Raw genomic sequence first — 15,351 nt, 5'->3', positions numbered from 1 at the left:
GACAACAAAAGGTAATGAAATTTTTATAATAGTAAATATGATTATGGTGAGTGCTAAACTTGCCGGGTGTCTAAATAGCGAGCCCGTGATGCCTGGGCTATGTACTTAGAATATTGCAAAATGTGCTTTCACCAAAAAGCTATTTTAAAATCGGACATATCGAGTGCATAGAGGAGGTCTGTATCTATAATTCTTAAAATAATTGTTATGCTTTTTGTGAACGTTTATCGTGAGTAATTTAGTAAAATGTTAGCGAATTCCCCGGAAGTTTGCGGGGGGTATGCTAGTTCTGAACGTCACATGCTAATGTAAAAAGCTGGTTTTTGATATAAATATGAACTTGATTGAACAAAACATGCATGTATTGTATAACATAATGTCCTAGGGTTGTCATCTGATGAAGATCATCAAAGGTGAGTGCTGCATTTAGCTGTCTTCTGGGTTTTGGTGACATTATATGCTGGCTTGAAAAATGGGTGTCTGATTATTTCTGGCTTGGTACTCTGCTGACATAATCTAATGTTTTGCTTTCGTTGTAAAGCCTTTTTGAAATCGGACAGTGTGGTTAGATTAACGAGAGTCTTATCTTTAAATGGCTGTAAAATAGTCATATGTTTGAGAAATTGAAGTAATAGGATTTTTAAGGTTTTGAAAATCGCGCCACAGGATAGCCGTGGCTGTTACGTAGGTGGGACGAATTCGTCCCGCCTAGCCTAGAGAGGTTAACAACACTATCAACAAGGCAGGTCCTACAGGCCCTAGTTTCTACCTTCTGTCATGGGAATTCTGTTCCCAATGTTCATAAACCGAACTTCAATTAAACTACTCAGTCTGCCCCCCAGAGGGTGTAAGATTCTGGTTGAATGAAGCAGACGGAGAGCCAGCCTACAATTGGTCAGAATGATTATTTACGAGAGCTCTGAATATCATACAATGTACACAGCCTTTTATACATGACATTTGGTCATACCATATGTCATACCCCTTACAAATGCCCCTCCTCTTCTTTAACCTTTTATGGATAGGGGGCAGTATTGACACGGCTGGATAAAAAACGTACCCAATTTAATCTGGTTACTACTCCTGCCCAGTAACTAGAATATGCATATAATTATTGTCTTTGGATAGAAAACACCCTAAAGTTTCTAAAACTGTTTGAATGGTGTCTATGAGTATAACAGAACTCATATGGCAGGCCAAAACCTGAGAAGATTCCATGCAGGAAGTGGCCTGTCTGACAAATTTTGTTTCATCTTGGCTCTTTTTATTGAAGACTGAGGATCCTTGCAATAACGTGACACTTCCTACGGCTCCCATAGGCTCTCAGAGCCCGGGAAAAAGCTGAACGATATCGAGGCAGGCTCTGGCTGAAACACATTATCGCTTTTGGCAAGTGGCCGATCAGAGTACTATGGGCTTAGGCGCATGCCCGAGTCGACCGAATGCTTTATTTTCTTTCGTCTGTTTACCTAAACGCAGATTCCCGGTCGGAATATTATCGCTTTTTTCTGAGAAAAATGGCATAAAAATTGATTTTAAACAGCGGTTGACATGCTTCGAAGTACGGTAATGGAATATTTAGAATTTTTTTGTCACGAATTGCGCCATGCTCGTCACCCTTATTTACCCTTTCGGATAGTGTCTTGAACGCACGAACAAAACGCCGCTGTTTGGATATAACTATGGATTATTTTGAACCAAACCAACATTTGTTATTGAAGTAGAAGTCCTGGGAGTGCATTCTGACGAAGACAGCAAAGGTAATAACATTTTTCTTATAGTAAATCTGACTTTGATGAGTGCTAAACTTGCTGGGTGTCTAAATAGCTAGCCCTGTGATGCCGGGCTATCTACTGAGAATATTGCAAAATGTGCTTTCACCGAAAAGCTATTTTAAAATCGGACATATCGAGTGCATAGAGGAGTTCTGTATCTATAATTCTTGAAATAATTGTTATGCTTTTTGTGAACGTTTATCGTGAGTAATTTAGTAAATTCACCGGCAGTGTTCGGTGGGAATGCTAGTCACATGCTAGTCACATGCTAATGTAAAAAGCTGGTTTTTGATATAAATATGAACTTGATTGAACAAAACATGCATGTATTGTATAACATAATGTCCTAGGGTTGTCTTCTGATGAAGATCATCAAAGGTTAGTGCTGCATTTAGCTGTGGTTTGGGTTGATGTGACATTATATGCTAGCTTGAAAAATGGGTGTCTGATTATTTCTGGCTGGGTACTCTGCTGACATAATCTAATGTTTTGCTTTCATTGTAAAGCCTTTTTGAAATCGGACAGTGTGGTTAGATTAACGAGAGTCTTATCTTTAAAATGGTGTAAAATAGTCATATGTTTAAAAAATTGAAGTTTTTGCATTTTTGAGGAATTTGAATAACGCGCCACGGGATTACACTGGCTGTTGAGTAAGTGTCCCACCTAGCCCATAGAGGTTAAAATAATTACTCTTTGACGATTTTTGAAACACATTTTTGACGTCTCTGTGCATTACGCACCTATACTGTGGGTCTCCCATCCTCCAGGTCATCTACAAGTCTATGCTAGGTAAAGCTCAGCCTTATCTCAGCTCAATGGTCACCATAACAACACCCACCCGTAGCACGCGCTCCAGCAGGTACATCTCACTGGTCATCCCCAAAGCCAACACCTCCTTTGGCCGCCTTTCCTTCCAGTTCTCTGCTGCCAATGACTGGAACGAATTGCAAAAATCGCTAAAGCCGGAGACTTATTGCTCCCTCACTAACTTAAAACATCAGCTATCTGAGCAGCTAACCGATCGCTGCAGTTGTACACAGCCCATCTGTAAATAGCCCACCCAATCTACCTACCTTATCCCCATATTGTTTTAATTTATATTTTTGCTCTTCTGCACACCAGTATCACTACTTACACATCATCATCTGCTCATCTATCACTCCAGTGTTAATCTGCTAAATTGTGATTACTTTGCTACTACGGCCTATTTATTGCCATACCTCCTCACGCCATTTGCACACACTGTATATAGACTTTCTTTTTTCTTTTGTGTTGACTGTACGCTTGTTTATTCCATGTAACTCTGTGGTGTTGTTTCTGTCGCACTGCTTTGCTTTATCTTGGCCAGGTCGCAGTTGTAAATGAGAACTTATTCTAAACTGGCCTACCTGGTTAAATAAAGGTGAAATAACAAAAATAAAAAGATCCTATATCATAATGAATCAGATTACATGGAGAGATGGGACTGATCCTAGATCATAATGAATCAGATTACATGGAGAGGGGGGACCTGATCCTAGATCATAATGAATCAGATTACATGGAGAGGGGGGACCTGATCCTAGATTATAATGAATCAGATTACATGGAGAGGGGGGACCTGATCCTAGATCATAATGAATCAGATTACATGGAGAGGGGGATATATATAACATAGCCTAGTATATTTAATATTCCATAAACTATAGTTTTTTTTAACAGTTTCATTAATTCATTGTATTAACTTTATCATTATGACACACCCCTCTCTATTGTCATTGGTTGCACTAATTGCACTGTTTGTCAACATAACCTGGTTCAAGTATTGATGACATCACCCTGAAGAAGGCACAGTGATGCTGAAACGTTGGTAAATACCCAATAAATGACTGGGAGTTTATATATGGAGTGTGGGATTCTCTTTATTTTGATAGTTTATAACTCTTATGTATGTGCCATCTTTTTGTGTTTTTCAGGCAGCCTGGGAAAGAACTGAAAAAACTCACTAAAGAGTCAAGACAGAGACACCAGAAAGACCCAAGAAGACTTGGACGCAGCATCAGAGGACAGAGAGGGATGTTCAGAACTCCCTCAGTCTGGTCAGTTGGTGAGGGTAGACTTGGAGGCTGCTTACCTGACATGGAGGAAGTCCCCCCTCCTCTCCCCTACCTTCCCTATACCCCCTCCTCTCCCCTACCTTCCCTATACCCCCCTCCTCTCCCCTACCTTCCCTATACCCCCCCCTATTATGTTGGACCATCATGTTTATTTGTTTGAATCTTGTCTTTGTTTGTGATCAGGTTAGAAGAGAATGACTCCTCAACCCAAGAGGCCCTGGAGCAGATGTGATCAGGTTAGAAGAGAATGACTCCTCAACCCAAGAGGCCCTGGAGCAGCTGTGATCAGGTTAGAAGAGAATGACTCCTCAACCCAAGAGGCCCTGGAGCAGCTGTGATCAGGTTAGAAGAGAATGACTCCTCAACCCAAGAGGCCCTGGAGCAGCTGTGATCAGGTTAGAAGAGAATGACTCCTCAACCCAAGAGGCCCTGGAGCAGCTGTGATCAGGTTAGAAGAGAATGACTCCTCAACCCAAGAGGTCCTGGAGCAGCTGTGATCAGGTTAGAAGAGAATGACTCCTCAACCCAAGAGGCCCTGGAGCAGCTGTGATCAGGTTAGAAGAGAATGACTCCTCAACCCAAGAGGCCCTGGAGCAGCAGTGAGAGAGCAGCAGTGTGGAAGTATTTGGGGAAATTTAAGGAAGGTTTCCTGGAAAAGAGGATTGACTGTTACGTAAAGGGTCAGAGCCACTGAGTGGACAAAATATTAAGGATACCTTCCTAATATTGAGTTACGCCTGGTCAGTTTGTCATGGAAAGAAAGGTGTCCTTAATGTTTTGTGTTAATTACATAATAATTATACATTTATGATTGAAGGTTATGAGAGAACCCCCACATCACTAGCTTCTCTTTATTCAACCTGCCATCTACCCACCTGGGGACTGAGGGTTATGAGAGAACCCCCACATCACTAGCTTCTCTTTATTCAACCTGCCATCTACCCACCTGGGGACTGAGGGTTATGAGAGAACCCCCACATCACTAGCTTTCATGTTCTGCAGCCTTGTAAAGATAAGGAGGGGACGACTGGGAGGCAGGTTGGCATTTATTGTCATGAATCTTGCCATGGAGGCAGTTCAGCAAAGTATTCCCTAGCTGGCACAGGCACAAAGTAATACAATCCGATTTAAATCCTAACCTCAACCCTAACCACACTGCTAATCCTTCCCTTAAATTAAGACCATAAAACAACATTATTTTCCACAGCCAATTCTGACTTTGCAGCTGACATATCTAGAGGAAATCGCACAGTTCTGCCTCCAGGTCAAGATTCATGACAAACGTCAACATGAGACAGGGAGAAGCAATGTAAAAATCAATAACAAAATTGTTTTCCACTATTAACATGCTTTTTCTTGTTTCAAGTATGTTTTATTATGAAAAGTACAATATAACCATGTATACTTGTACAACTATGGAGCGTATGTCCACATATAATTGTACAATTTGTTTTTCCAACATAAAAGACAAGAAATGATCACATTGGTATTTTAACAGTGTTATTGTAAGAGTTTAAATGTTTAAACAGAGGATACATCTAAAACAGGATAAAACAAGTGCAGTATGTTGTGAGAATGTTACTTTAACGTCGACTCATAACGTCACACTATAACTTCATGGGAGTCTTGTGGAAAGACTGCATGTTGTTTTGGGTGGATTGAGTGACGTCTTCATCAACATTTTGCAGAATATTCCGGTAATATTTTCACCTCTTGTCGGCTGCAGACATTCATAAGGAGTTCCAGTAGTTTATTTGCCATTTGCAGGTATTAAAAGTAATACATACATTGTAATTCCTTGTTGGAGCTCTCTCACATACAGGACAGTACATACCAGAGGAGGCTGCTGAGGGGAGGACGGCTCATAATAATGTCTGGAACAGAGTGAATGAAATGGAACACATGGAAACCACGTGTTTGATACCATTCCACTTATTCCACTCCAGCCATTACAAACCTGTCCTCCCTAAATAAGGTCCCACCAACCTCCTGTGGTACAAACACAAACAGTAAAATATATCATAAAAAATGCAAAGTGGTAAAAGATCAGAAAATATTACAAGCCTGACATGTGTGACTGTCCAGTGTGTGTTTGTCCATTGTGTGTGTGTGTGTCAGTGTTTATGTGTGTCAGTGTGTGTGTTTGTGTGTGTGTATCCAGTGTGTGTGTGTGTGTGTGTGTGTGTGTGTGTGTGTGTGTGTGTGTGTGTGTGTATCCAGTGTGTTGGTGTGTGTGTATCCAGTGTGTCAAGTGTGTGTGTGTCAAGCGTGTGTGTGTCCAGTGTGTGTGTGTCAGTGTGTGTGTGTCGGTGTGTGTCTGTGTGTGGCCAGCGTGTGTCTGTGTCCAGTGTGTGTGTGTGTTTCAGTGTGCGTGTGTGTGTGTGTGTGTCCAGTGTGTGTGTGTGTGTGTGTGTCCAGTGTGTGTGTGTGTGTGTGTGTCCAGTGTGTGTGTGTGTGTATGTCCAGAGTGTGTGTTTGTTCAGTGTGTGTGTGTGTGTGTGTGTGTGTGTCCAGTGTGTGTGTGTGTGTGTGTGTGTGTGTGTGTGTGTGTGTGTGTGTGTGTGTGTGTGTGTGTGTGTGTGTGTGTGTGTGTGTGTGTGTGTGTGTGTCAGTGTGTGTCTGTGTTGAGTGTGTGTGTGTGTCCAGTGTGTGTGTGTGTGTGTGTGTGTGTGTGTGTGTGTGTGTGTTCAGTGTGTGTCTGTGTTGAGTGTGTGTCTGTGTGTTGAGTGTGTGTGTGTTCAGTGTGTGTGTCCAGTTTGTGTCCAGTGTGAGTCCAGTTTGTGTCCAGTGTGTGTGTGTGTGTGTGTGTGTTTGTGTGTGTCCAGTGTGTGTGTGTGTGTGTGTGTGTGTCCAGTTTGTGTCCAGTGTGTGTGTGTGTGTGTGTGTGTGTGTCCAGTGTGTGTGTGTGTGTGTGTGTGTGTGTGTGTGTGTGTGTGTGTGTGTGTGTGTGTTTGTGTGTGTGTTATTTCAGGGACACTGAAGAGCCAACATCATAAACCCTAAACCCTGGATAGAGGGGCTCAGTGAATGTGGAGGTGAATGTGATCAGGTGGGTCAGTGTGTCAGAGGAGGCTCTATAGAAGGACAGAGTGCCGGCTGGCCAGTCCAGATACACTCCTACTCTGTGGGGGCTGGAGGAGGGGACGTCTATGGTAGTGAGATTATTATTGTGCCTGGCAGAGTATCTGTTGTCAGAGCAGATCAGACTCCAGGACTTGTCATTACATCCAAGACAACAGTCATCACCCCATCCTCTCCTGCTGATTCCTTTATATGTCACTCCTATATCAGCCCCCATTCTCCCACTCCACTCTACCTCCCAGTAACAACGCCCAGTCAGACCCTCTCTACACAGCACCTGTCCGCGGTCCTCAAATCTCTCTGGGTGATCAGGATACGGCTGCTCCTCTCTCCTCCATGTCACCTTTCTGTTCTCCTCAGACAGAGAGAGGTGTCTGTTTACTGTGTTTAGGTCCAGTGTGAGATCACAGACATCTGATGGATGAAACCAGACACAATATTAGAAATCATCATCATTCACATTAGAATGTTAACTCACTTTTCACTAATTCATTTAATGTAGATGTTTCTAGGTATCAAAAGGAGAAGTTAAGGTAACTTGAGACTTGTTGAATGATCATATGTTATACTGTATGGTAATATAATACACACTTATTCACATTAATTACACACACACACACACACACACACACACACACACACACACACACACACACACACACACACACACACACACACACACACACACACACACACACTGTCATATCAACTCTTTGTAAACGTTGGTGTCCCTGATTTCTGCTTCTGTAGAACTACAGCTGATCTTTAATATGACCAAGTTAGTAATGATGGTGGTCTTTGACTTAACTTGAATTAAGACTTATTCTTAGTCATATTCTTCACAGCAGTCAACACTCACATTTTCTAAGTCCAGGTTTCATTCTGTTCTCTCCACTATTTTCCACACTGTAGCGATAAGCAGAAAAACAGACAGTCATTGAGGGATACACCTGAACTCTCTCTCACACACACACACACACACACACACACACACACACACACACACACACACACACACACACACACACACACACACACACACACACACACACACACACACACACACACACACACACACACACACGCATATAACTTTGTCCAAGTGGTGGTCAGAATGTTTGTATTACCTAGCCTGAAAAGTCAATCATGTCTGATATGAACATTGACATAAACCCTCTACATACTTGAGTTTCTCCAGTCTGCAGTGTGGATCCTCCAGTCCAGCAGAGAGCAGTCTGACTCCTGAGTCTCCTGGGTGATTGTAGCTCAGGTCCAGCTCTCTCAGGTGTGAGGGGTTTGACCTCAGAGCTGAGACCAGAGAAGCACAGCCTTCCTCTGTGACTAGACAGCCTGACAGCCTGCAAAGAGTCAAATCATATTAAAACCACACTGCTATTCTTTGGTGGTGAAAATAGTGGCAGTATATTTCTTCAACATATTCAGATACATCAGTGTCCTGAAACCTGCCATATCTATTCAGAAATGAATGTATCATTTTTAGAAATGACAAATTATCAAATTATTGTTTGTAGAGAGAAAAATGTATAGTACAAATATTTTAGCTTTGGCAGCAGCTAATGGGGATCCAATTAATACAAATACAAAAACTTGTTGACCAATTACAGGAATACTGACCTCAGAGTCTCCAGTCTGCAGTGGGGATCCTCCAGTCCAGCAGAGAGCAACTTCACTCCTGAATCCTTCAGGTCATTGTTACTCAGGTCCAGCTCTCTCAGGTGTGAGGGGTTTGACCTCAGAGCTGAGACCAGAGAAGCACAGCCTTCCTCTGTGACTAGACAACATGACATCCTGCAAAGATTCAAATCATATTAAAACCACACTGATATTCTTTGTGATGAAAATAGTGGCAGTATATTTTTTCATCATATTCAGATACATCAGTGTCCTGAAACCTGCCATATCTATTTATAAATTAATGTATCTTTATTTTAAATGATCATATTACTTGTAGAGAGAAATATGTACAGTATGAATATTTGAGTAGACTGACCAGACCAGTTTAAAAGCAGTATCAGTCAAAAGACAGACAGTGAGGTATCAGATTTAGATTGTATTGAGTATACAGTCCACACCATATCTATTTTGAAAGTGAAGCTGACATTTTAAATGTGGCTCTAAACTCCAACATTTTGAATTTCAGATCAAATGTTTCATATGAGGTGACAGTATATAATGTCACCTTTTATTTGAGGGTATTTTAATACATATCTGTTTCACCATTTAGAAAAATGAAAGCACTTTATGTATCTAGTCCTCCTATTTGAAGAAGTCATAAGTATTCTGACCAGTTCATTTATAGTGTATTAAAGTAGTCAAAAGTTTAGTGTTTGGTTGTAAACTCATTGGTTGCATTTGCAGTTTGTTTTGGTTGTGTTTTGGGTTGTGTTTTGGGTTGTGTTATGGGTTGTGTTTTGGGTTGTGTTATGGGTTGTGTTTTGGGTTGTGTTATGGGTTGTGTTTTGCCCAATATTAAAATAGTGGATGGTGTAACGTCTGCTTGCAACTCTCAAAGACGTAGATCTGAATCACCTGAATTCTGATCACCTGTTCACACACCTGTATGTCATTATAACCATTTAGTTCAGTTCTTTGCACCCCCATCATTGTGATGTAATGTTTGATTTGTGACACAAGGCTATGCGGAGCGCTGAGTTTCCTTTAATTTACTCCTCCCGTGTATGATGTTTTTGCCTGCCTCCCTAACGACACCTTTTGCCTATTCCCTGCCTGTACCTTAGCCCATTGGATTTCCTGTTATCAACCTATTCCCTGCCTGTACCTTAGCCCATTGGATTTCCTGTTATCAACCTATTCCCTGCCTGTACCTTAGCCCATTGGATTTCCTGTTATCAACCTATTCCCTGCCTGTACCTTAGCCCATTGGATTTCCTGTTATCAACCTATTCCCTGCCTGTACCTTAGCCTATAGGATTTCCTGTTATCAACCTATTCCCTGCCTGTACCTTAGCCTATAGGATTTCCTGTTATCAACCTATTCCCTGCCTGTACCTTAGCCCATTGGATTTCCTGTTATCAACCTGTTCCCTGCCTGTACCTTAGCCCATTGGATTTCCTGTTGTCAACCTATTCCCTGCCTGTACCTTAGCCCATTGGATTTCCTGTTATCAACCTATTCCCTGCCTGTACCTTAGCCCATTGGATTTCCTGTTATCAACCTATTCCCTGCCTGTACCTTAGCCCATTGGATTTCCTGTTATCAACCTATTCCCTGCCTGTACCTTAGCCTATAGGGTTTCCTGTTATCAACCTATACCCTGCCTGTACCTTAGCCCATTGGATTTCCTGTTATCAACCTATTCCCTGCCTGTACCTTAGCCTATAGGATTTCCTGTTATCAACCTATTGCCTGATCTCCCGGACCACGGCCTTTTCCCTGCCTGTTGCCTTTTTGGACCCTTTTTGATCTTCTGCCTGCCCCTGGACCTGTGGTCCTTTACAATAAACACCTGCTGAGCCCTGGACCTGTGGTCCTTTACAATAAACATCATTAATGATTCATTCATGATTATTCATAATCATGGTAGCATCCACATGAATGTAGAAGTGTTCTGAAACATCTTCTATTCTTACTGACAATACAAGTGAAGTGACTCCAAAATGACAGGACATTATTTACCATTCAGTTTCTATTAGGAAAAACATCATCCAAAACACAACCAAGACAAACTGCAAATGAATTCAACAAGTTAGTAGAATCACAAGCTTGATGTAATCACTGCAGGCATGGAACATGGGACCAAATACTAAACTTATGACAACTTTAATACAATATAAGTGAATTTGTCCGAATATGTACAACTTTTTCAAATGGGAGAACTAAATACATAAAGTGCTTTCCTTTCTTAACAGTAACACAGCTATGTATGAAAATACCCTCAAATAAAAGGTGACATTCTGTACTGTCACCTAATATGAAACATTCTATCTCAAATCCAAAATGCTGGAGCATAGCACCACATTTAAAACTATAAGCTTCACTGTCCAAACACATATGGTGTGGACTATGTGTTTCTGGTAAACACATGTGGATCTGGTGAACAGTTATCACTTGTTGACCAACTACAGGAATACTGACCTCAGTGTCTCCAGTTTACAGTTGGGATTCCCCAGTCCAGCAGAGAGCAGCTTCACTCCTGAATCCTTCAGGTCATTGTTACTCAGGTCCAGCTCTCTCAGGTGTGAGGGGTTTGACTTCAGAGCTGAGACCAGAGAAGCACAGCCTTTCTTTGTGACTCCACAGCCTGACAGCCTGCAACGAGATCATCATGACTTCACAAACACACTGTTAATTTAACACCAGTAGTGTAGAAGGACAACGGTAGATGCATGTGGTTCATATTCCCAAACAACATATAGATTCATCTTCCATCAATGCATTTATTCAATATGTTTTTCAATATACATATTATAATACATATTTTTCTCTAAACATAATATTTCTTCCTGATGAATACTTCTTATATGTTATTTTATTTACTCACAGAGCAGCTCTGGAGGCTTTGACCACTGGCAGCAGCCTCAGAAGAGTTTCCTCTGATCTGGAGAATTTCTTCAGGTCAAACACATCCAGCTCCTTTTCTGAAGTCAGCAACACAAAGACCAGAGCTGACCACTGTGCAGGTGACAGGTTGGGTTCTGAGAGACTTCCTGAGCTCAGGTAGCTTTGGATCTCCTCCACTAGAGAATGGTCATTCAGTTCATTCAGACAGTGGAACAGATTGATGCTCCTCTCTGGAGAGAGATTCTCCCTGATCTTCTCCTTGATGTACTTGACTGTTTCTTCATTGCTCTGTGAGCTGCTTCTTGTCTTTGTCAGTAGACCTCGTAAGTGCTTCTGATTGGACTCCAGTGAGAGTCCCAGAAGGAAGCGGAGGAACAGGTCCAGGTTTCCAATCTCACTTTGTAAGGCTTTGTCCACAGCACTCTTGTAGACAGTAACTTCAGACTTATCTCTGTACAGCAAAGAAAATATACTGTACTTTATTTGCTGTTTGTCCATGAGATTCTCATTGTTGTTGATGAATGAGAGGAACACATACACAGCAGCCAGAAACTCCTGAATGCTCAGATGAACAAAGCAGTACACCTTGTCTTGGTACAGAACACATTCCTCTTTAAAGATCTGTGTGCACAATCCTGAGTACACTGAGGCTTCATTGACATCAATGCCGGCCTCTTTCAGGTCTTCTTCATAGAAAATCAGATTGCCCTTCACTAGCTGTTGAAAAGCCAGTTTTCCCAGTGACAGAATGCTCTCGTTATTCCAGTGTGGACCTGTCTCTTCTTTCCCAAGATACTTTTCATTCTTCTGTTTGGTATGAAACACCACAAGGTGTGTGTACATCTCAGTCAGAGTCTTGGGCATCATTTCTGTCTTATGTTTCAGCATGTGTTCGAGGACTGTTGCAGAAATCCAACAGAAGACTGGAATGTGGCACATGATGTGGAGGCTCCTTGATGTCTTTATGTGTGAGATGATTCTGCTGGCCAGGTCCTCATCACTGAATCTCTTTCTGAAGTACTCCTCCTTCTGTGGGTCATTGAACCCTCGTACCTCTGTCACCTGGTCAACACACCCTGAAGGGATCTTATTGGCTGCTGCAGGTCGGGTAGTTATCCAGAGGAGAGCAGAGGGAAGCAGATTTCCCTCGATGAGATTTGTCAGCAGAACATCCACTGAGGTTGACTCTGTGACGTCACAACAGATCTTGTTCTTCTGGAAGTCTAGGGGCAGTCGGCACTCATCCAGACCATCAAAGATGAACACAACTTTGTACTTGTCGTAGTTGGAGATTCTTGATTGTTTGATTTCCATTGAGAAGTGATAGAGAAGTTCAATCAAAGTGTGTTTGTCCTCTTTCATCAAATTCAGCTCCCGAAAAGGGAATGAAAACACAAATTGAACATCCTGATTTGCTTTTCCTTCAGCCCAGTCCAGAATGAACTTCTGCACAGAGACTGTTTTTCCAATGCCAGCGACTCCCTTTGTCAGCACAGTTCTGATACGTTTGTCTTGTCCAGTTAAGGGTTTGAAGATGTCGTTACATTTGACTGCAGTCTCTGGTCTTGCTTGTTTCCTGGTTGTTGTCTCAATCTGTCTCAGCTCATGTTCATTATTGACCTCTCCTGTTCCTCCCTCTGTGATGTAGAGCTCTGTGTAGATCTTATTGAGAAGTGTTGGGTTTCCTTGTTTAGCGATCCCCTCAAATACACATTGAAACTTCTTCTTTAGATTAGATTTGAGTTCACGTTGGCAAATCACAGCAGGATCATCTGAATCTAGAAATAACACAGAGGATATTAATATTACGTCTGTTTTAATGCCTACAGTATTGTAGGACTGTTATAAAGTTTAAATTATAATCATTTATTCTCTTAACTGACTGTATAAATGTTAAATGTTTTCATAATGCATTACAGACTGGTGTGACTGATTATATTATTATTGGTATTATTGATGGTATTATTAATGTTGTCTCTCTCTGTCTCTCTAAATGAATCACCACAACACATCCCTTCTGCTACTTGATGAGGTCACTAGGTGTTGTGTTAAGGTTGCTACAATATCATTGAGTTACACAGCTACTTTAGCTGTACTTTAGCTACAGCTTTTAAACGTTATAAAACATCATTCAACATGAGGCAGACAGATCTTACATTTCTCCAGTGTGTCAGCAAGCTCCTTCTGGTTCATTTTCCTCAGGACGTGCAGTGTGATCTTGAGAGCCCCCTCTCTGGCACTGCTCTCCTGCTTCTCATCTTCAGCATCCACCACTTCCTTATCCTGCTTCGGACTCTCAAAGCCTTCTGGGAGTTCAGGACTAAGAATCCTCTTGAACATTTTCAGCTCGTTCTTCACAAATGTCATAATTTTCTCTTCAAGCAACTAAAATAAATCAAGTAAATAAGTTAAGCAAGAGAAGAAATGCTTTCTCATTAACACATTCATGAATAATTGACAGATCAACTTTACTTGAGGAAAACAAAAACAAATGTACATAACAGGATCACATACACTGAATATGGAGTCCAGGTCTGTTTGATGACTCTGGGAAGACTGACCACTGAGAATCTCTGACTCTGATCTCTCCTGTTGGTTTCTGTGGACAAAACATGAGATTACAGTACACACACACACACACACACACACACACACACACACACACACACACACACACACACACACACACACACACACACACACACACACACACACACACACACACACACACACACACACACACACACACACACACTGTTTTAGGACTATGAAAATGGACTAAAGGATTAGCCTATGGATTATGAAAACAACAATAAGAAATGTGAAAATGGGAGAGGAGAAATGACTAGAGACAGTGTTGTTTAACTCACTGACCATGACCCATGAGTTCTTCTTACCTTTGTTCAGTAGAAAAGTCTCCCTCTCTAAACACTATAGGTGTACCCATAGACCGGTCACTCTTCATGGACACACAGCTGGGGACAGGGGAGGCTGGTCTCTCCTGCTTGATTGGTCTTCAACACAACAGAGACAAACATTACATCTCTCATCTACTCTGATCTCAGATGGGAAACATAAGAAGAGTTCCAAAACGCTACATATCACTTTACAGAAATGAGCTTTTATTGTTTAAAGAAATTATGTATTAATTATTACATCTCTCACAGACAAGGATTTGTTTAAAATCTATCACTTGATGGTTTCATTTCAGAGAGACAAAAATCATGTTTTTTTATGCAAAATGTTATATATCTCCCTCACTCTCAAATGTGACCGACCGGCTCAATATTGTTATCATAAAATTGTTATCTCACCTCTTAGCTTTGGTGTCATGTCCCCCAGAGAGATGCATTTTGGAGGCAGGGCCCCCCTCCTCTCTCTCCCCAGAGAGACTCATTTTAGAGCACTGACCCCTGTAAACAGAGATCCAGCATGTTGGTTGTGGTTAACACAGAGACAACTAAACAGAGATCCAGCATGTTGGTTGTGGTTAACACAGTGACAACTAAACAGAGATCCAGCGTGTTGGTTGTGGTTAACACAGTGACAACTAAACAGAGATCCAACATGTTGGTTGTGGTTAACACAGTGACAACTAAACAGAGATCCAGCATGTTGGTTGTGGTTAACACAGTGACAACTAAACAGAGATCCAACATGTTGGTTGTGGTTAACACAGTGACAACTAAACAGAGATCCAGCATGTTGGTTGTGGTTAACACAGTGACAACTAAACAGAGATCCAGCATGTTGGTTGTGGTTAACACAGTGACAACTAAACAGAGATCCAGCATGTTGGTTGTGGTTAACACAGTAACAACTAAACAGAGATCCAGCATGTTGGTTGTGGTTAACA

At 41.6% G+C, this 15,351-nt stretch overlaps 1 protein-coding gene across 2 annotated transcripts; it reads right to left on the bottom strand.

Moving 5' to 3' along the window:
* Positions 1–4,998: 4,998 nt before the first annotated feature.
* On the bottom strand, positions 4,999–14,212 carry LOC145875942 (NLR family CARD domain-containing protein 3-like). 2 transcript variants are annotated; one of them, XM_082971714.1, is made up of 8 exons: positions 14,010–14,212; positions 13,652–13,880; positions 11,476–13,273; positions 11,070–11,243; positions 8,588–8,761; positions 8,137–8,310; positions 7,812–7,858; positions 4,999–7,366 (listed from the first exon to the last, which is right to left on the bottom strand). In XM_082971714.1, the coding sequence occupies exons 2-8, from the start codon at positions 13,860–13,862 to the stop codon at positions 6,834–6,836; spliced, it is 3,111 nt and encodes a 1,036-aa protein (XP_082827840.1). In that variant the 5' UTR covers positions 13,863–13,880; positions 14,010–14,212; the 3' UTR covers positions 4,999–6,833. The 2 variants fall into 2 exon arrangements, with proteins under 2 accessions (XP_082827840.1, XP_082827841.1); XM_082971715.1 differs by lacking the exon at positions 14,010–14,212 and having other exon boundaries at positions 13,652–13,959.
* Positions 14,213–15,351: the final 1,139 nt, after the last annotated feature.

Source organism: Salmo salar, unplaced genomic scaffold (genome assembly GCF_965601325.2).
Source record: "Salmo salar unplaced genomic scaffold, fSalSal1 ptg000384l, whole genome shotgun sequence".
NCBI lineage: Eukaryota > Metazoa > Chordata > Actinopteri > Salmoniformes > Salmonidae > Salmo > Salmo salar.
The sequence above is the reverse complement of the archived record's forward strand: the minus strand, read 5'-3'. Positions and strand labels throughout refer to the sequence as shown.